The sequence below is a fragment of the Budorcas taxicolor genome, chromosome 5 (assembly GCF_023091745.1).
Source record: "Budorcas taxicolor isolate Tak-1 chromosome 5, Takin1.1, whole genome shotgun sequence".
NCBI classification, from domain to species: Eukaryota; Metazoa; Chordata; class Mammalia; order Artiodactyla; family Bovidae; genus Budorcas; species Budorcas taxicolor.
In genome coordinates this window covers 81,661,800-81,685,028 of record NC_068914.1, presented here as the reverse complement: position 1 = coordinate 81,685,028, position 23,229 = coordinate 81,661,800, and the positions used below count along the sequence as shown (strand labels likewise).

The 23,229-nt window shown below is 38.5% G+C and overlaps 1 protein-coding gene across 1 annotated transcript in view; it reads right to left on the bottom strand.

Annotated features, from left to right (window-relative positions):
* The window catches only part of ADAMTS20 (ADAM metallopeptidase with thrombospondin type 1 motif 20), a 200,556-nt gene that overhangs the window by 94,652 nt on the left and 82,675 nt on the right, over positions 1–23,229 (bottom strand). The window contains exons 12-22 of the mRNA XM_052640352.1: positions 19,259–19,404; positions 17,945–18,126; positions 17,712–17,848; positions 14,471–14,588; positions 12,057–12,152; positions 8,876–9,042; positions 8,588–8,717; positions 3,553–3,679; positions 1,781–1,991; positions 1,478–1,642; positions 299–463 (exon numbers count right to left, since the gene is read on the bottom strand). Of these exons, the coding sequence (XP_052496312.1) occupies positions 299–463; positions 1,478–1,642; positions 1,781–1,991; positions 3,553–3,679; positions 8,588–8,717; positions 8,876–9,042; positions 12,057–12,152; positions 14,471–14,588; positions 17,712–17,848; positions 17,945–18,126; positions 19,259–19,404 (1,644 nt within the window). The remainder of the gene's footprint in view (positions 1–298; positions 464–1,477; positions 1,643–1,780; positions 1,992–3,552; positions 3,680–8,587; positions 8,718–8,875; positions 9,043–12,056; positions 12,153–14,470; positions 14,589–17,711; positions 17,849–17,944; positions 18,127–19,258; positions 19,405–23,229) is intronic.

Sequence of the window (23,229 nt, the reverse complement as noted above, 5' to 3'; positions counted from 1 at the left end):
TCATATATATATTCTTTTTCATATTCTTTTCTATTATGGTTTATGGCAGGATACTGAATACAGAAATTTATAGTATTGTGGTTAACAAAAGAGTTACAAGTCAAAGCTAGAATATTTACCACAGCAAAATTAGCAGTACTGAAAAAATTGTACAGGTACAGATTTACATTTCAGCAATCTTTCTCCAAGAGCCACCCCAAAATTAGATGCAGCCACTAAAAGACTGAATATACAATAATTCTGTGCTATTCTGTAATGATGGATTAGAGCAGAAATCCATAGACTGTCATATACTCACAGAACCCCAAGGTCCTACTTGCCAGGAAGTACATGCATGAAGCTCACAGGGTCTCTGAGACTCAGGCTTGGTGCTTGGGTCACAGAAGCCATCACTCAAGTGATCTTCATTCAGGTGACACCACACCTGCCGCTGCTTTGTTCCTTTTCCACAGGTAACCAGACACTGGAAAAATACCACTGACCATTACTTACAGTATTAGTCAACACAAATACTCCCAAAAAATGCAATGATCAGTTTGTATATTCAAATACAATTAAAGCGGAGAAGGCAATGGCACCCCACTCCAGTACTCTTGCCTGGAAAATCCCACGGACAGAGGAGCCTGGTAGGCTGCAGTCCATGGGGTCGCAAAGAGTTGGACATGACTGAACAACTTCACTTTCACTTTTCACTTTCATGTACTGGAGAAGGAAATGGCAACCCACTCCAGTGTTCTTGCCTGGAGAATCCCAGGGATGGCGGAGCCTGGTGGGCTGCCGTCTACGGGGTTGCACAGAGTCAGACATGACTGAAGCAACTTAGCAGCAGTAGCAGCAGCAATACAGTTAAAGACCATCCTTAAAGACATTTTCCCTCCATGCCTCAGAAAAACCAGAGATATTCATGGGGTAAAATCCGCCACTCCAAACTTCTGCTGCCCAAATCCCAGTGCAAGATCTATTTGTTCCAGAAATAAAGGTACAAAACTGACCTTAGAACAAGTATGTATCTCAGCCTACTGTGTACACCATGAAAATGTACTAATCACTCAGTCGTGTCTGACTCTTTGTGATCCCATGGACTGTAGCCTGCCAGGCTCCTCTGTCCATGGAATTCTCTAGGCAAGAATACTGGAGTGGGCCACCATGCCCTTCTCCAGGGGATCTTCCCAACCCAGGGATTGAACCCAGGTCTCCCAAATTGCAGGTGGATCTTTACCATCTGAGCCACCAGGGAAGCCACCAGGAAAGTCCACTATGAAAATGGTTATAGATTAAACACCAATTATGTCATTGTTGGCCACACACTGTAAATAGCTTAAGGACAAACCATTTTTAAATTTTACTATCTTGATAATACCATTATTTACTAAATGATAGAGCAAATTGAAATATTTTTTGAATTACATAGCCTTCCACTACAAAGATCTCCTTTACAATGTTATAATAGTTCTAAACCTCAAGTGCTTAATGTTACCTCACTCCACTCACTAGTGGCCCAACTGGGACAGGAAAATTCATTGCAATTCTCTGTTGTCACTCGGGGAAGTTCCTGGCATTCTCTGTCAGCAAGACGGTGGCCAAAGTTATTTATACAGTAAGATTCTCGAGACCTCTCCCCTCCTCCACAACTCCTGGAACACTGATTAAAAAAAGAAAAGTGGTGAAAAATGGACGCAAAGTAAAAATTTTAACAAAACACGACTCTGAAGTGACAAATATTTAATTAGGTGTAAAATAAAGGAGCAACTTTTCTTAAGCTATCCTTTTTTCTTTGTACCTGAGACCATTCTAAATAATGCCACCTTGTTAAGACACAGTCACCATGGCAGGGTTCTCGGGTTGGAGGTTTAAGTTGGTCACTGCAGTAGTGGTCATCTACTGGAACAGTCTGTCCTTTATGAATGGAATACTTCATACAATGGACGTCCAATGACTTGTATCCTTGACCACAAAAGGTTGAACATTCACTTTTGCCAATGATGTGCCACCTACAAAAAATGATGTTATTATGCTTAGGAGGTATGCTGATGAACACAATTTAAAACATGGATTCAGAAAAATTTGCACATATTATTCAATTTTAAAAATTATGTTAGAAATTATGGACAAGCCACAATAAAAATATTTGATATATCATTGATTTAGTGATGAAAACTTAAGAGATCATAGAGTCCAAACTTTCATCATATAGATGAGAAAATGAAGCCCAGTGATGCTGTGCATTCAAATGGTATATATGCTTGGCTTCTGTCAGAAATTTTACTTTTCTCTAAATAAAATTTAACATTTATTCCAAATCCATAAAAGCTGGAGGTAGGGAACCAGCACGACACCCAGGCATTTGGAGGAACCCCAAGCCTCACCCTAGAGGAACCCCAAGGAAATTTGTGTTCTCTTCCTAGGAATCCCAAGCCTCTCCCTAGATTGTTGAAAACAACTGCATGAGATTAAGATTGAGATTAAGGTTACCAAGTGGCAGATTTAAAACTATAACCAAGTATATCTGACCTATAATCAGGTGGTATCTCCCTATGCAGCGTCTTTATTTGACTGAGGATCACAGAACATCTGGGCACATGACTACATCAAAAGCCTTTAAAAGTTGGTAAACTTGTCTTTATAAAGCATGTCACATTTTCTCATTAACTGATACAATCTACTTTTAGACATGCTTTCAAAGAGAACATTTCTTTTTCCACAAGTAAAATCTGCTAGCGTTAGCAAAATTATCCCAATTACACTCTAGCAATCTCTCAGACAGTATGAGAGCAGCAGTACAGCAAAGAAGAGAATTCATGGAGCTTCTTTCCATCTGAACAGTATCTCAAGGATTTCGCTGCACTTCACTCTACTGCAAGGCAGTGGATGCAACTTGTACATGCCGTTCTACCACTAGCCTTCTACCATATGTCCCCAAACAATACCACAAATACATAAAAAGTCTCATCCTTGCTGAGTAAAGGAGATTCTGGTCATCCCTGAATGTTGACTTGCCTGCTAGACAGGGTTATTGCTCTTAGCGTCACTGTAAGACCCGCCACAAGAAAACAAATGACAAGAATTTTAGAAGAAAAAACTTGCCTGCCATGATCTAGCATCTCGTTACTTAATGTTTAATGGACAAAATGTTGATAAGATAGACAAATCAATCTATCGATTCTCTAATCCTCAAACTTTAAAAGTTTATTGGTACATGAGTTCAATGGGAATTAGAGGATCATGCTTAAATGTATTGTTTCAGAGCTTTAAACCATAGGTTTTCAGATTAGTTTTCCTATATTTATTTTACAGATAAATTTGTTTCCATTTCTTACACAAAACATTGAGGTCTCTGTACTGAAATTCAGCAAATACTATGAATAAAAAACTCAAACCAACTGCTGAGTTTCACAATAAATTAGCAGGTCTAAAGTTTTTTATGGGAATGGGAAAGGACAGACATTAATTACATGTCCACCTTATACCAGGCACTGCAGTAGATTCTTTACATCTTATCTCACTTATTGATTTTTATCTGGTTACATTATACATTATTTCTTTTTTTCTTACCTGAGTTCACAGTCTGTATTGCACCTTTCAGTTACCAGCAATGGAAGAGGTAAGTGGTCACAGCTTTGATCGGACATGACCATATGATCACTCTTACGTACACAAGTAATTTTTCTTCTATGAAGACCTTAGCAAAAGTCAAATGAAAAATAAAAATCAAAGGAAAAATCACATAAGGAGATGTTCCATAATAATTTACTTTTGCTAAAAGCTTGAAGGATGCAGCTAAGAAAGCAAAAACAATTTCAACATAGCATACAAATAGGCTAGCATATTTAGCTAGTCAGGAATGACTTTCTACAATAAGCAAGATGAATCCTGAAACATTGAGGAGTTTGCTGAGTAAGAAGATGTAAGGAAGGTGGGACAAGTGTGTGAAGTAGGAAGAAATTTATTACAGCTGGATGGAAGGGTTGCTAGTGGAGAACTGAGTGGTCAGGGTCCATGCTAATATGATACAGTATACTACTGCTCCCCATTATTTGCTTGCCTTTTCACTGCAACAAAATTACACATCTCTACTTGCTACAACATTTCTATAACTTCCTAGAGGAGGAGCAGACTTCCCTGCCCATCGACAGACAGCCGGTTTGTGCCAACCACCTGGAAGGGAATGTGACTATTCCAGTTCTAAGCAGAAGCTCTAAAAGTCTTTTCTTGCTTCTGCCAACTCTTTTCTCTCTGTTTCTAAAACAGCCTTCTCCAGATGGGGCTGATCCTTCAGCCTGGAATCATGAATGAAAAGGCAGCATGGTCAGACTTCAGTTGATAATAATGGACCAACTGGAATAAATGTGCCACATGAATGCAAGATGGTAATAACAGGGGAACTGGGGAAGGGGTGTGGAAGAAGAGAGAATATAAGAATTTTTTGTAGTTTTTGCTCAACTTTCTATACACCTAGTGTGAAAGTGAAAGTCGCTTAGTGGTATCCAACTATTTGTGACCCCATGGACGACAGCCTGCCAGGCAAGAATACTGGAGTGGGTAGCTGTTCCCTTCTCCAGGGGACTTTTCCAACCCAGGGATCAAACCCAAACCTAAAACCCCTCTAAAATAAAGTCTATTAATTTGTTTGAGAATGACATGGAGGCAGAGAGCAAGCTGAAGAAGAGTCAGAACCAATTAGCAGCCACCACACAGTATGAGCGAGAAATAAATGTTTGTTGCTCCAAGTCATTGAGATTTAGCAGTTGTTTACACGGTGCATAACCACAGTGAAGGAAACTTCGAGAAGTCAGAGAGGCCAGAGGAGACTGAACTTTGCACTTTCCGCAACGAGGAGATAGGAAAACGTTCAAGCTGTCAGTGGCATGATCAAATTTCTGTTTTCTCCAAGTTCAACTGTATACTTTCAGTTGGCGAAACATGAGCATGCATGTTTATTTCTGCATGCATACCATCTGAAAGAACTATAAAGAATTTTGAAAAGGCAAAAACCTGAAGGAACAAAAAGAATGAAAGAGGAAGCAGTAGGCAGGAAAAGGACATGTTAAATATGAAAAGAAGATGGAAATAACTATTTTAACAGAGCCAAGGAAGCTGAAACCTGAGCCTGTGGAGGAAGAAAGTAAGAAACAAACCATTCATGCCACAGAATCCAAGCAAAGGCCAGGAATCAAAAACACCAGGTTCCTCTGAAGAGGTGAATGTGTAAGGCATAGGCCTGAAAAAATGGAGAAATGACTGAAAAGTATTCATGAAGAACAGTCAGACTTCCACCTAAGAGTCAACAGTAGCGCTATCTAATGAAAACAATGTGAAGCACATGTGATTTTACATTGTCTTGTAGTGACATGAGAAAGTAAAAAGATGCAAATCCAAACAGGATCATTTCCACATGATGTCAACAGAAACACTATTGATGATACATTTCACTTTCTTTTTTCATCCTAAGTCTTCAGAATCCATTGTGCATTTCACACTTGTACCATATTTCAATGGGCTAGCCACATGTGGCTAGTAACTACCATACTGGATACTGGATAGCATAGCTCCAGAGCCCGTGAACTTGGGGGCAGAGACACAGCAGCTGAGGGAAGCTGGGGAAGTGCTGTACCGAAAAGAGAGGGACTCAGTACAAGTCTCCATACTGAAATGATGAGATTCAGGCCCACTGGGCTCACCCTCCATTTCCCTCTGGCTCCAAGCCAATTTTTACAGTTTCTCCAGTCCCCTCACTGGCCATCAGAAGATGGGAGAATTCCTTTCTTGGAAAACTCTTTAGCTCAAGAAAAAAGATTAAGTGACAGCAACATTTGAGCCTTTCCCCCAAAGACACAGTAAAAAACTATAAGAAGGCTTATTTAACCCACACAGGACTTTCAATTAGCATTTTAGTCTTAAATATGAATAAACATCAAAGATCAGTAGGCAATTTAGGAAAGACACTCACACAAAAGAGACCTAAATAAGCAGAAACAGAATTAAGAGGAAACACATATGTCAGGGAGCAGAAGAAAGTTCCAAGACTATAATTAATACTCTCACAGACACAGGTATTGCCTCCATGAAACAAAAGCAAGCTGTTGATGAGAAACACTAAGAAAAAAAAATGTACATTTGGAGAGGAAATTATGAGATAAGAGATCAGACCAGGAGGCTGTATATCCAGACAATATAAATTTTACAAAGAAGAGAAAATTTAATGTGGAGAAATTATCAAAGATATCATACATAAAACTTCTCAGATCAAAGAATCTGTGTTTCCAGTTTGGAAGGCATCCTAATTACCAGGAAAACAGATGAAAGGAAAAGCCAAGCCAACACACAGTGTCCTGACATTTCTCACTCCTGGAATTTAGGAGGGGAGACACAAAATTTCCATACTAGGAAGTATCATATCCAAGCATTGGAAACTGGAAAACAAGATTTTCAGCATTCTAAAGGAAAATAATCTATCTTAGAATTTTATACGAGCCAAGCTATCAATCAAGCGTGAGAAAAGAATAATGCCATTTTCAGACAGGAAAGGTCTCAAAACACTGCCTTGCTTTCTCAGGAAATGTCCGACAGCTATGTTATCCTCGGTGGAGGAAATAAAAAGAGGAATTCACAGAATCTGGGACACAGGGAATCCAACACAGAAGAAAGTTAAAGAGACCTCACACGATGATAAAGAAGGGAGAGCACATGACGACAGCCGTGTAACAGGCCTGAAAAGCAACATGGCCAAGTTAGAGCAGGGGAGAAGAGGGCCAAGGGAACAACAGATAAGAAAAAGGAAAGGAAAGCTGAAGCAAATACCCTGAACACAGAGCTCCAAAATTTACAGCCTTCACAAAATGTCTGGAGCCCGATCATTTTCAGTGCACAGGGAAACAAGTAAACAAAACTAAAGAAACTTCACTTTAGAGAAACCCAAAAGTTACACACGTACAAAAGGAACTATAATCGTAGTATATACTTGGTGGCAATTGAATTAACGGCTCCTTTCCTTCTGTAGGAAAGAGATCTTTCCTGGTTCAGACTCTCAAACTATCTCAAAATGCCTACTCCAGCCTTTCATTTTGGATCGTTATGTGTTTATTTGGTGTGTCCCCCATATTTTAGAATGTTCCTTCATTCGACTGTTTATTTAGACTTCTTCTAGCTCCCCATATCTACTGCCACAGACCAGTTTACCCAGTTATGTTGGAATGCTGGTCCCAGATGCCCAACCCGCTTCTCTATGCTCTTCCATAAAGCACATCCAGGTTCTTTGTGTCAAGATGAATCCCTCTGTCTTCTGTGTTACCAAAGCTTTGTTCCTACTTGCAGTGTTTGTGCCAGTCAGCCTGGCATCATCTACTTCAGGCTCCCTCCCCGGAGACACTGTTCCAACAGGAATGCCTGTTTCCACACCAGCACCCGGCCACTGCTGTCCTAGTACCACAGGGCCAAGTCTGTGCCTTTTTCTGGGATGGGAGACCACCATTCCTTTGGTACCTTGAGGTCAGTTTGTTATCTTGCCCTTCACGTTCCCATCTTGTGTGATTGCTGCCTCTGGCCACCTACCTTCTCTCAGCTCATTTCTGTACTGTTCGGAGCTGCTTCTCCTCTGACTCACTTCTCCCCTAATTCCCAGACCTTGTCTCTAGTGCCCCTGGGAACTACTTTCCCACTCTACACCAATCTCTGTCTTCCCATTTCACCTCAAACTGCTCATTCCATCCTTCCTGGGGTCTCCTCGATGCATCCTTATGGCATGGCTTTTACCGTTTAAAATTAAGAAAATTTACTCATTCTTCTGTTTCATCCACTAGACTGTAAAACTTGAATGCAAAATCAGGATCCTAATGATCCAAAACAAAATAGTCTGTCAATAAACATTTGCTGATTCAAACCAGTGTAGCATCACACAACCAGGTATTCATAATTATAGACTGCCCAAAGATACCCGCCTGTTCACTTGCTTTTCTACTATAACTTCACGGCTTTTTCATCTCTCCCTGTGCTCCTTTCAGTTATTCATCCATCAGTACAAACACATTTCCCTGTGGTCGGAGAAGGGAAACAAGAGAATGAGAGAATGTCGACCCCACGACACTGAAAGAAGGAGATGGGTGTCTGGGAAAGCGGATGGAAGAAAAGGACAAGAAGGTGAGCATTTCACCAGAAAACAGTGTCAAGGTCAGGGAACCTTTCTGTAACTGTGAGAACACGACTGAGCAACTTCACTTTCACGCATTGGAGAAGGAAATGGCAACCCACTCCAGTGTTCCTGCCTGGAGAATCCCAGGGACGGGGGAGCCTGGTGGGCTGCCGTCTGTGGGGTCGCACAGAGTCGGACACGACTGAAGTGACTTAGCACCAGCAGCAGGGAAGGAGCTGTGATGCAAAACATTGAAAACGGCTGAGATAAGGGAGGCTGTTAAGCGTAAGGAGCCCAGAATGAGTGGGGAGAAAAGCAGACAGAGAGCAAAGATGGGAAACCTTTGTAAGTCTGTGTGGTATAAGTGTGTGGGTTCTACAGGCAGCCAGACTCAAGAGCACCCCAAATTATACCAGCATGCCACAGCTGAACTTATGTCCCTTTTATTTAATTCTAGTGTACCTTGACACATTTTTGTACAGTCTTGCCATGGTCCATACGGGTCCCATGTGAATAGATCACTCTTCTCTTCCACGGGGATATTGAAGGAATAACGTACATCAGGGTTGTATAGATTACCCACACACAAAACCTCAATAAAAATACAAAGGGGCACACAATCAATTCATAAAAGATATATTCTTAAAAGATATCACTCTATGTTGAATAATAAATACAAAGCACTTACTTAAGCATCATATTTTACTAATATGATTAAAACTGTCTTAGTAACAACCACTAAGAATTTACCTGCAAAACAAGTTCTTCTTCCAGTCGATCAGTACTATTAATCCTTTCAATTGAGTTGTTTGAACCACTGTATTCAAAAATAGCTCCTTGTATGTTGATTTCCCTTTTGGACATACTTACAACAAAATTCCCATTCAAAAGAAAATTCCCTTGAGTGTCCGATAATGCTGTAAAAGGATAGTGCTCATGAAACAGCAAAACCAGTCAACGGTCCAGAAACAGTTTTAACTTTTAAAATTCACATTCTTTTCTTTTGCAGTTAGAGAATATAAATATAAACTAATACGGAGGAAATAAACTTTACTTTATGATAAAGTGGTATCTAACCCATAAGCAGCGAAACTTTAGCATATCAGCCAAACCCATGAAAATACATTCACTCTACAATTTTTCTTTCTGAGAAGGTCATCTTCCACAAACCATGCAGCACCAGGAGAGACATACAGGAAGTGGAAAAACAGAGGGAAGTCGTGCCAACAGATCAGCTAAATCAACCCTGGTCATCCACGGGGAGGAAAGAAAGGGCAGCCAGGCTGCTGTAGTGTTCTGTTTACCTTGGAAAACATGTATAAAGCTTCAACATCCTAGGGTCAATATTTTAAAAGCCCATGCCTCTCCACTCCTCCCTCTGTAAACATCTGGATCTTTTTCATGGGAGGCACTCATCATTGGTCACGCCTGTGTGAGTGGCTACTTTTTCAGAACCCTCCCACTGCCCCCTCTGTTCTTGCCCCTGGTGATTCTTGCTCTTTCCCATGGATAGGTATTAACATCAGCCTATCAAATAAGTATATGTGTGTCTATCTATATACTAATATTTACATGTGTATATGAGTATGGAACAGAGTATGTAGTCAAAATTTGTTACTTTTGTAAATACAAAATTGCATGGTGTCCACAGTGTTGTGGAAGACCACAGGACTTAGTACAGTTGATTTAAATTCAAATTGTTCCAATTAATTTCTATGTGATCTTGGATAAACTGCTTGCTTTTTAATTACATAACAGGAATAACAAAAATTCCCAACTCACAGGCTTTATAATTAGAATCAAATTTGGAAAATGTTTTTAAAGTATATAGATTGTAAAGTGCTGTGTTGTTAGTTTAAATTTTTGAGAGGGTGTCTAATATTTTAAATTGTACACTAATAAAACCCCCATGTTAATTAAATACATCTTTGCTGATTTACTATACTTCTCAGTGGAATAATCTTTTTGGAAAACACTTATTTGGTCTTCCAGGAAACCCTACCCAGAGCACACAAGTCACCATGACAAAACAAATACTACACACCACCTTGAACCAAAGCTGAAGGAAATACTACCAAACATGTTTGCTGATTCTGTGTCTTGGTGGACTGTTGTGATTGTCTTTATACCCTACACTGAATTCAGTGAAGAACCAACAAAATGAAAATCACTCTGTAAATCTGCACATTATCAGAAGTGGACAGGCCTGTTTAAAGGACTGCCTGTTACACTAAAATTAAGGGAAATAAACAAAACTTTACTGAGAAAAACTATATACATTTCATTATTTTTAGTTACCAAAGCAAATTCCAAGTCCTTTCTAAAGACTCCACACATATATTTTGCTCCCCTATTTAGATTTTGGTATTTCCATTAGTAGTTCTTTGACAAAGTATACTGATATTTTAATAGTGAACATTTCTAATCTTTAAACTTGAGCAGAACCAAATTTCTACATTTGGATCCTAAGAGAGACATAATAAATTGTCTATAATACATATGGCAAATGTCTATGCCAAATGATAAATATGGCATATATCTATGTATATGTAAAAGAAAAAGCAGTGCAACTAAATGTCAACAGGTAAAACATTTACATTTGATTTTCTTTAGGAATTTTTTTGTTTTTGTTTTTGTTTTTATAGAGGTGAAATGAACAAAACCAGAATTAACCATTTTAAATTGAACAACTTGACGGCATGCAGTACATTCACAGTGTTGTGCAACCTCTACTAGTTTTCTAAACTTTTTCATCACCCTGGAAGGAAAATCTGCATCCATTCAGCAGTTGTTCTTTCTACAATTGGCTCTATAAAGCCAGATATAATTTCTGAAATGGGCTGTTCATTATAGATTCAGATTCCCAATCAATTCAAAGCATTGATTACTTGAGCCAATATTTCACATTTCATTAATGTAAGGCAGGTGTTTTTTCATTATCAGCTTTTTATCACCAGCTTAGTGAATTACATGTAAGTCAATATTAAGGTATTTATCAGACAGAAACAAGATTTGTAAAGCATTCTTTTCATCTCTAGGCCTAAGTGAAATGCTTTAAACTTATAAGTCAATTTCCAAAAAGTAAATAACAACTGAAATGTATACTCTAGAAATAGCTAAAAGACAATATATTAGAACTATGTTCATTACCATCTAAAAATATGAAACTATAGTCCTCTTTCTGTAGCATTAGAGCAATAAAAATACAATCACAATAAAAATTATATTTAAAGACTTGTGCTACATGGTAAAAACATTTAAGAAAAAATTTTAAAAACATTTCCCTTCCCCGGTGGCTCAGATGGTAAAGCATCTGCCTACAATGCAAGCAAGAGACCCAGGTTCAATCCCTGGGTTGGGAAGATCCTCTGCAAAAGGCCGTGGCAACCCACTCCAGTACTCTTGCCTGGAAAATCCCATGGACAGAGGAGAGTGGTAGGCTACAGTCCATGGGGTCGCAAAGAGTCGGACACGACTGAGCAACTTCACTTTTTTGGATTGGGAACACGTGTACACCCATGGCGGATTCATGTTGATGTATGGCAAAACCAATACAGTATTGTAAAGTAAAATAAAGTAAAATTTAAAAAAAAAAAAAAAAAAAAACATTTAACCCCAATGAGGTTTATAACTAGAGAACTGTATTCTAACTACATACACAACTTTAACTGAATATAACCTCTGGTTATCTAAAACACCCTCATGGGGAAAAAAGCTTAATTTGTCTTCCAGAATTTAATTTAGTATCTTTAAAATAGGATATGGTATGTAATTCAGAAAGAGAACACATATATGGAGTCAGATGACTTGGCTTAGTCTGAGCCGAAACTGCATGTTTATTCAAGGGGCTCTTCTTGCCTTCCAAGAATTTACAACCACAGACCTCCATGAAACTGCACATACTGGCTGCCATTTAACTAAAAATGTTTACCCAGGTAATTGTCATCTTCTGGTTTTCCAGAATAGCTGTGCTGAAGAATATCAATATTTGTTGCTCCTGGGGGAATCTTTACAACGACATTATAACCTGCAATATAATTTTATACATGTTAACTTTCACAAAAAGCAGATGGCCCAGAGGCTAGTACTGCTGAGTGAAAAATCTGAATAGTATAGTCAGAATTAATTTCATTTTATCTCTGAAAGATGATATGTGCTTATTCTTTTTGAATCAATGGCTTATACAAATTACTAAGCATTAAGAAAAAGTGTTTGTTGCCTAGAAACACACAGTTTGGGATTCTTAAGGTGCACTTCCTAATTTCTATTATTTTTAAAATTCTGAATATAGAATAAAAATGAACCTAGTAATTTAGCTCCTGAACTACTTAACACACACAGTAATTTTTAAATGTGACCAATACTTTTACATTTTATACTTCCTAATGGGGAAAAATACAGGATTCCAAATGCTATTCACAAATCTGGGAGATATAAAAATAGTTGACCATTGCTAGATGTCTATACAGACTCAGTGAACAGCAAAATAGTGAATGTTAAAGAGGAATGTTTTTCTTAAGCTTTTAGGTTCCAGTGTAAGCAGGAATCTCCATAGCTACCCCCTAAATTTTACATTATTTTTTAAAGTCTACTGACAAATTGTCAAGAGAAAAGTAAAAAGTTTACTCTAGGGAAATGTTTTATGAGACCAAATTCAGTAACACTGGCACTTTTCAAAATATGAGGAAACACTATATCAAATATACACTACATTACATATACAAATATACATTAAACAAGAAACATTTTTCCTGCACTAAAACCACTCATGTCACATCATTTTCCAAATACTCTCAGGTTTTAAGTCAACAATTAATTCTGCTCTATGATATTATTCTAAGGTTTTCCTTTCTCACATTAGGATTTTCCTCTTTCATCTAATATAAAAACAAAGAGTTGAAATTTTTCACATACATTAAGTTTTACAAATATGAAATTAACTTTAGAAGAGGAAGTTTTAAAAGAGGTTAAGTCTCATATGAGATTATCTTACGTTTTCAGAGCAGCCTTATTTATTTATATCTAAGATATCATATTTAAATATAAGGTGATAAATGGTATGGTTATTCTGTATACATTAAATGCATACTGGTTGTAGATATAAGCCTACAAAAATAATTTGACTCATGATTCTTTTTCACTATAAAATGTTCCTACCAGCTCCACTATTTATGTCTTTGCTATGCTTTTCAAGAAAGTATTCCAAGGCATTGTAAATGAGACAAGATGAAAGCTATCACTAGGGGGCAGTAATGTGACAACTGCTGTTCAGAACCTGCACATGAATTTAATCTTTTTCCATTTGCAAACTGATTAATTCATAGCACAATTTTAGCAAGGTTAAATTCTAATTTGGTGCATTCAGCTTTATATAGAAAAATTACTTCTCAGTGAATACAGACCAGAATTTGATAAATGTGTGCCACTGGTGATAAAAAGGGATCAAATATATATAGGTCCCAAGAAATAAAGAGTCATAACAACTAGAAAAATAATGTCAAATCATCTAGTCACTTAGATGCATAAGCATGACCAGAGTAGTAAATGTTCTACACTTTTCATATAAATATAGTGTTCTAAATGACACTGTTTTAATTGAAGCGACTCTTACTAACTTAAACAACTCTGTTCAAAAACATGTGAATACAATTTGAAGCTGAACAATAAAACTGTAAAACATACATCATTTATTTTGCAAATAAAGTTTTAATGGGTTGATTTTATTACCATAAAAATAAAAAACGTTTCTGAGAAAATTTAGTGGAAAATATCTGATATATTCTCATAAAATTTTTCAAGAAAAATGAAGCCATAGCCAAATATCAATTATATCTGTAATCCAGACTTACTGAAAAATCAAATGTAACAATAATTCCAAATTAACATTTAAGTTAATGGCTTCATCCTTCACCTTCAATTAGTTTCAATATATCATCAATAAAAAACAACAGACAGGCCAGATCACTCACACAGAAAACATGTAGTGCAGATGATTAAAAATAATTGAAATCAAATTTCCTGGAAAGATTATAAACATATACAATATAAATTACAGAAGCAGCAGTAAAAACACTTCATTAACTGGTACGACAGGGGACTATTTACATATCATTGTCAAATTGTACTGGATTTATTCTAATAAATGCACCTAAATTTTTTTTAAGAATTAAGCTTGTCTTAAGCAGGTAAATTCATTAATTCAATCATACAACTTGTACAAGATTTAATTAATCATTTTGAACTAAAATACAGAATAAACAATAACAAACCAACACTATTATTCCTTAACGATATACTCCCATTATTATACCCAAAGAGAAAACTGGAAAGAAATGCAGAGCTCACCATAATGTGCACTGTTGAAGACGCCTGCCATTGTCCTGCAGGAGGAGTTATCCCCACCACACACGCCACATTTGTCTCTCCTGGCCTTGGAGTTTAACACGTGATCACAGCCAGCTTGCTTCAAAACACAATAATTGCAGTCAAGATTATTAAAGTGACTAGCGAAGCACTAATGGGGCTTTACAAAGTTCTTTCCAAAAATATTCTTTCAATTAACAGGAAATTCAATACAACAGGATTTTTTCAGGATATCTAATGATCTTGCTATATGTACACGAGTATTTTCACACAGCTGTTCACATGGTTGAAAAAGCACTGTTTTTTAAAGGATCATCTACATACTTCCTGCATCAAAATCATCTGGTGTGGGATTTAAAGATAGATTCTCAGATGTTCTTAAAAATCCCTGGAAGTAAAAAGCTAAGAATCCACATTGTAATAAATATTGACAGTGATTCCTATTTTGATTATTTGAGAGTAATTCTTTAAGGACATGTGATTCAAATGGGACAAAAAGTAACACACTATAGTAACTTCAAAAAGAGGTCGTTGATGACTTACTTTATTTTTTTTTAACTTATGACCTTAGAACTCTGGGGATAAACTGAGCATATCTGAAAGAAATAACTTATTTCCTTAAAATTAATATCCAGCATAATGAAGTGTTTAAGAAAAAAATGAGTAAATAAATAAAGGTGAGAGTACACAGTTTGACCCAAGGCTTTGAAAGAACAAACGCAGCTCTTTTCCATACAGATGGTGCCCTCTGCATACACTGCAGTAACATTTAGTTCTTTGGAACACTCCTTTAAATTTAGTGATCAGGAGAGTAAGAAAAATTCATAAGCCTCATGACTTTGTATTTACAAGGTAAATACTTCCAAAAGGAAAATTCCATCCAGATATTTTCTGAAAGTAATATGCATCTTTATGTTCAGACACATGTCATATTTTCTCATTATATCTGACTCTCTGGGTTTAACTTAGATAAAACAAGTTTTCAGGCACCAAGTGCCCTTTTTCTCACATTTAAAAGTCAAATAAAGTGAAGTGAAAGTCGCTCAGTCATGTCCAACTCTTTACAACCCCATGGACTAGCCCATGGAATTCTCCAGGCCAGAAAATCCTGGAGTGAGTAGCCTTTCCCTTCTCCAAGGGATCTTCCCAACCCTGGGATCAAACCCAGGTCTCCCACATTATAGGTGTATTCTTTCCCAGCTGAGCCACAAGGGAAGCCCAAGAATACTGGAGTGGGTAGCCTATCCCTCTCCAGAGGATCTTCCTGACCCAGGAATCAAGCCTGGGTCTTCTGCGTTGCAGGCAGACCCTTTACCAATTGAACTATCAGGGAAGTCCAAAGCTATTTCCAATCTGTAAGTTATTTTCAGTTTCTCTAAACATCTCATTAGCCCTTTGGGTGCAAGGCCTTTATCACCTAGGTAATAACAGATGTTTGGTTATAGGGAGAAGAATTGGTCCTATTAAGTTGCACTTAAGGAATGAGTTCACAAGATGATACTTATATTCTTTAGACAATATTCACTATCCTAGTTCTCAAACTCACCATCCATTGTTAGGATTGCCATCTACAATTTACACGCTTTAATTCAGGGGCTCATCTGCTCTCACCTAAATCCTACCTGCATGCATGTGTGCTAAGTCTTCAGTCATGCCCAACTCTGTGCAATCCTTTGGACTGCAGCCGGCCAAACTCCTTTGTCCATGGAATTCTCCAGGAAAGAATACCAGAGTGGGTTGCCATGCTCTCCTCCAGGGGATCTTCCCGACCCAGGGATCGAACCCGCCTCTCTTACATCTCCTGCATTGGCAGGCCAGCTCTTTACTACTAGCACCACCTGGGAAGCCCCACTAAATGGCCTACCTAACTCCAGTTTCCTAACAACTCGGTACATTCTGAAGATTTTAACATGCAAATCAAATCACATCTCTTGCTTAACTCCAAATTCTTGGATCTTCAAGGACTTCAGGAAAACATTTTCACATAACAACCATCAGCTGGTGGCCACCTCCAATCTTGGTCCCTTACTTCTTCACCTTTCTAAAACTTTCTTATCCTAATAATTAGATCCAGATTCACACCCTGCATGAGCCTCCCCAAATCCTTTACCCACCTCCCCATAGACTAAGACACTCCATCTACAACGTCTGCATGCCACCTTGCACATAAGCCCATAGCCCTGTGTGTGTGCCCATCTCCCCCACAGATCTGCCACCATGTCAGAGGCGGGTGTTCTTTTCTATCTTTTCATCTCAGTGACCAGAACAGTATGTTGAATTCAGAGTGTGTGTGTGTGTGCACGCACTCAGTCATGTCTGACTCTTTTCAACCCCGAGGACTGTAGCCATCCAGGCTCCTCTGTCGATGGGATTCTTCAGGCAAGAATACTGGAGTGAGTTGCAATTTCCTCCTCCAAGGGATATTCCTGACCCAGGGATCAAACCTGTGTCTCTGTGTCTCCCGCATTGGCAGATAGATTCTTTACCACTACTGCCACCTGGGAAGCCCACATAGAAATTTGGTAAAAGTTTGTTGAATACATATAAGAAGTAGGAGAATGGAAAGTGGGTGGGAGGATATCACTGCTTCCAACACAGAGGGAAAAAGTGTCACCACAGAAGGTCATGTTCAAACTAGCAAAAGGACTTTGCATTCCTTGGGTCCTGAGACATCTTAGGAAGTTAACTTCATCCCTCATCTTGATTTTGAGCACCATAGGCAAAACAAAACCAGCAAACTCATCTTACTGCTTCGTGAGTCACTCCTGATGACAAACAATAGCTCCTAACCATGTTCCTATCAGAGAAGGCAATGGCACCCCACTCCAGTACTCTTACCTGGAAAATCCCATGGACAGAGGAGCCTGGTAGGCTACAGTCCATGGGGTCGCAAAGAGTTGACTGAGCGACTTCACTTTCACTTTTCACTTTCATGCATTGGAGAAGGAAATGGCAACCCACTCCAGTATTCTGGCCTGGAGAATCCCAGGGACAGAGGAGCTTAGTGGGCTGCTGTCTATGGGGTCGCACAGAGTCAGACACGACTGAAGCGACTTAGCAGCAGCAGCAGCAACATGTTCCTATAGACAGTGGGGTAGCAACAAAGGATGCTGCACTGAAACTCATAAGAATGTATATCAAATTGCAGAAGTAATATCTGGCTAGAAAAATAGAAGGAAAACAGCATTCTGAAAGTCATTTTAAATGCAGTGATTTTACTTACCCGACACAGACCTTGAACACAGATGTCACTTGTTTCCGTTCCACAAGGAGTACCATCGGCAACCCTATCCTTCAGTTGGTAGAAGCTAGTGGTTCCAGCCACCCGGCAATAGAGTTTACAACGATCTTTTACAGCAACTGTAAGAAAAAGTCAAATTTTGGTGGACACGAACACAGCTGTGTGTTCCTTTGTCTCAAAACTGTTCACAGCAAAAAAATATTCTAATTACTTACTCCCACTGTACTTTGGAAGCCACCTCACGTTAGGGGAGAGACCATTGATGTTGAAATGTTTACCATCAAAATCAGAGCACTGCTTCTCACGGAAGTCTTGCTTGCCTTTTGGACATGAATCAGTGTTACATGATCGAAATTTCATCCTGCGGCCCACACAGTACTTGCCTCCGTTTCTTGGCCTAGTCAAATTCATTACAGTTTAAAGCACATCAGTACAAGGTTATTTCTGCCATTTCATTCTAAAACTGTTCCATCCCTTTCCAGGATCTGGAAAACCACTGATGTCCCACTAACACTTTTTATTTTTAACAGAAGTATGTAACATGATTGGGAAGCAACTCTGTGGTTAATGAACTATAGAAAATCCATTTTAATATGGACATTGTGGCCTGGAGGGCAGAAATGATGTCTTATTCACGACTAGATTAACTAACAAGGAACTAATGGTGGGGATTTGTTTATGCATTTTGGAGGCAGGGAGACATATAGAGTGAACCCAAGATGATCACAAAGGAAGATGACACCATGTTAAAATTAAAAAGAAGTATATCTGACTCTTTGTTGTGTGTATCCTATGTATCACTCAGTTCAAAGAATTTCATGGTATCAATCTATAGACATCCAACTCCATTTCATGTTGGAAGATTAAAAACTTATATGAAGACTTTCAGCATAATTCAACTATTTTAAAATTCAAATAAACTAAGTCATATTCTATTCATAGTATGTCATATTTCTGCATTAAAAATTCTTTATTTATATCTATAATAAGAGAACCATTTTTAAAATTTTTTATGGAATCCCTAAATTCTTCTAAACAGTTTGGTGAGCAGGATCTGTGCTTCAGTACTTATTCAAGCTAAAGACACTGAAGCAACTATAAGATGAAAATAAGAAAAAGAAAATATGACATGACAAATTATACCAAACAGTAAGAAATGGTAACAAAACTACCTATTTTACCCACGAAAACCAAAGCACAGTTGAAAGGGGCCAGGCTCTTTCAACCAAAGCACAGTAAAAGTAAAAAAGCCATTATATGACTGTCATTATTTGCAACTATTTCTCAAATTTACACTAAATCAAAAAAGAAAGAAAATGTCTGTCTTAAATTCTTAAAAGTATTTTACTTTTTTTTTTAAGGTCTGAATCTACCAAGATAGAAAGTAATATGGCTTAAAGTATTCCAGAAGTTTTCTGAATCTCAGAAACTTACAGACTGACCTCCAGTTTTAGAAGTGAATGAAACTGATGTTTACTTTCTGGTGCCTTGAGATAATCTTAATTTACAGTGACATAAAAAAGACATACTCGGGGCGATTACAGAGCCTGCTTGTGCTTTTGATTCCACCTCCACATGTTCTTGAACAAGAACTGTAAGGTCCCCATGGTCCCCAATCTCCATCTACAGGACGTGTTTCCATTTCTTTATTTACACATAGCCCATGGTGGCAATGCTATGAAAATGACACAAAAAGAAACGATTCATGTGTTATCTAGTTAGGACATCCCAGTAATAATAACAACAACAGAAAGACCAGTAGAAGAAAATGCATACAACTCCAAGCAGAATGTTATCAATTCAGAAATGAAATTACATTTGGTACCATTTTGTGAATATTTCCTGAGTATATACTGAGTAACTGGAAACAGATCAACAGAATGCAAAAAGGAACAGGAAATTTACTGTGCTTATGAGAGCTAGAGTCTCACTGGAGAGGGAAGACCTATACCTATGGGGAAAACTTAAAAATGAAAAGTATTTTTGAAAAAGAAGCAAACAAATATTTGATTAATATGGTATATAACCATGCTTCTACCTTTTATGCAAAGGTATCTATCACTCTCCTACTCTTTTAGCTAACTTTCTACTCTATCTTACTCAAAGTCTCAAAGATCACTTTGTTTCTTGTTTTCATCAAGAAAGTGGAAATCTACAAAAGAAGGTGTCCAAAATCTCCCAGAACCTCTTCTACCCACCCAACACCCAAAATCTCCCACCATCCCTTATGCCCAGTATGCGGCCTTCCTGCCCATGAGTAGACATGAAAATTCCAAAATCAGTCCCTCCATCGTGCACCTAATCTCATCTCCTCTCACCACTCCAGCAATTCTCCCATCTCCCCTGCATCATCACTGTTCCAGCCACCACTATATGAAAGCTAATCAAACTGTAGTCCATGCACAGACGCTGGTCTTTGAACTAGTCACTGTCAACTGGGAGAACATGAGTACAGAAGATGAAGGTAAGCATTTAGAAACTTTCAGAAGATTAATTTTGTTTATTAAAGTTAATAATGATGAAATCAGCTTACATTTTATTTTTTAACATTTATGCATTCATTCATTTCTGGCTGTGCTGGGCTTTTGTTGCTGGTCATGGCCATCCTCTGGTTGTGGTAAGCAAGGTCTGAACTTTGTTGCAGGGAGCGGGCTCTCATTGCAGTGACTTTCTTGTCGTAAAGCACAGGCTCTAGGCAAGCAGGCTCAGCTGCCCTACGGCATGTGGATTCTTTCCTGACCAGGGATCAAGCTATGTCCCTGCATTGGCAGGAGGATTCTTAACCACTGGACTACCAGGAAGCCCTGTTCTATTTTTAATTGTGGAAAAAGTCACACAACAAAATGTACTCCCATAGCCGTTTGTAAGTGTAGAGTTCAGTGGCATTAAGAACATTCACATTGCTGTGCAACCATCACACAGAACTCTTTGTCTTCCCAAATGGAAACTCTGCACCCATTAAACCTGGCAACCACCATTCTACCGTGTCTATGAATTCAACTGCTCTGTACATCTCACATAACTGAAATCACACAGTATTTGTCTTTCTGCATACATGCTAAGTCACTTCGGTCATATCTGATTCTGTGCGACCCTATAGACTGTAGCCCGCCAGGCTCCTCTATCCATGGGATTCTCCAGGCAAGAATACTGGAGTGGGTTGCCATCCCCTTCTCCAGGGGATTTTTCCCAAACCAGAGATCAAACCCTGTCTCTTAAGTCTCCTGCATTAGCAGGCAGGTTCTTTACCACTAGTGCCACCTGGGAAGCCCATTTGTCTTTCTAGGACTGGCTTCTTTCACTTAGCAATATGTCCTGAAAGTTAATACATGTTCCAGCATGTGTCAGAATTTCATTCCTCTACCAACTGAAAAATATTCCATTGTATGTATATATCACATTTTCTTTATCCATATATCCATGGAGGGACACGGGTTGCTTCCACTTCTCAGCTATTGTGAATAACGCAATTCTTTTGGATATATACCCAGAAATTTTTGTGTTAGGTCACATGTTTCTATTTTTAATCTTTTTGAGGAACCACCATTTTGTTTTCCATAGAAAAAAATTGGCTCACACTTGGAATGTCTTTCTTCATTTCATTTTTACCACTTTATACAATAGCATGTTTATACATGACCAGAAATAGTTAAAAAAAGAATACTAGTCCTTTACAAGAGATAGTTTGAGAAGCACTCCACTCATTCTTTTTAAACAAAAATATCAGATCTCATTTCCTTCACCAGTTATTGTCCTATTTTTCCGTGAAAGAGTTGTCTTTGTTCATGGTCTAACTCTCTCCACCTCTTCTCATTACCCGACTGCAGCCAGAGGCTTTCACATCCCACCTTCCACGAACCTGCTCATGTGACATCACCAGTGGCCTCCAGGACACCATGACCAGTGGCTAGTTCTTAGTTTCTGCCTTCTTTGACTTATATGACGTAGTAAGTGACAGAGCTAATCATTCTTCTTCTTTGATTCACTTTTTCTTCTCTTGGTTTCCAGGACTCTACACACTCTTGGTTTTCTTTTCTCTTTAATGATTTCTCTTTTGCAGTTTCTTCTTCTTTCTAACCTCTTAATGTCTCTGGGCTCAGACCATGGTCCTTTAGTCATCTGTTTCACTAATCACTCCCAGTCCAGATCTCTTTCCTGAACTCCAAGCTCTATGGACAGCTGCTTCCTCATTTTCATTTCAATGTCTAATAGCCACTTCAAGGATAACATACCCAAAGCTGAACCTGCCCCCTCAAAATCTGCTGAGTGGATCTCAGTTATCAGCCAAATACATAGTCATCTTATCTCTTCCTCCTCTAATATTCCATAGCTAATACATTAGCAAATGCTCTGCTGCTGCTGCTGCTAAGTCACTTCAGTCGTGTCCAACTCTGTGTGACCCCATAGACGGCAGCCCACCAGGCTCCCCCGTCCCTGGGATTCTCCAGGCAAGAACACTGGACTGGGCTGCCATTTCCTTCTCCAATGCATGAAAGTGAAAAGTGAAAGTGAGGTCGCTCAGTTGTGTCCGACTCTTCTCGACCCCATGGACTGCAGCCCACCAGGCTCCTCTGTCCATGGGATTTTCCAGACAAGAGTACTGGAGTGGGGTGCCATCGCCTTCTCTGAGCAAATGCTCTAGTTCCTTCAAAAACATATATAAAGGTGACTTTTAATCATCACTTGATTTGAGCCACCAGCATCTATTTTACTCCAACAGGTCCCCTGAGTACATCTCCTCCTTGTCTACTCTTGGCCCTTAGAGTTTAGTCTCAAAAGTTGTCAGAACAGCCATGGTCCTTTTTTAATGTAGTTTAAAAATTAAGTCAAATTAGGTGACTCCTCTGTCAAGTCTTTCAATTATCTCACTTTGAGTAACACAAAATTCTCATAACATCTAAAAGATTTTCTAGTAACTCCCACACACATCTCTCTCTCTCTCTCTCTTCATTCCACTTCAGTCAAAATGTTATCTTTGCTCTTCCCTGAACACTCCAGGAAAATTCCAGATTTAGAAGTCTGGCTGTTCCCTTTGCCTGGAGCTCAACTCCCCTGCAATGTCCTCATAGCAAACTCCCTCACTTCCTTTAAAACAGCTCATTAGGCAACTTCCCATAAGATCACCCTTGACCATCATATTTTAAATTGCAATCTGTCCTCTCCTACCACACAACATCTAATCCCTTTTCTGCTCTATTTCTCTTATTCATGGTGCCATTATATTGTTTGTAATACTGCAGTATCCAACTAGAATATAAGCTCCAGGACAGGGGCAGGGATCTTTCCTCTTTTGTTCATTGATATATTCTGAGCACCTAGAATAGCATCTGACATGTAGGAGGCCCTTGACAAATTTTTGTTGAATGAATTAATCCTTGTAACAAGATTATTAGCAGAAAAAAAAAATGCTTTGTGCCCTCCATTAGCACAAATCATTTAATATGAGAAAGCCATACTAGAAGTGAACAAAAACAAAATCTCAAAATAGAACATACTGTGT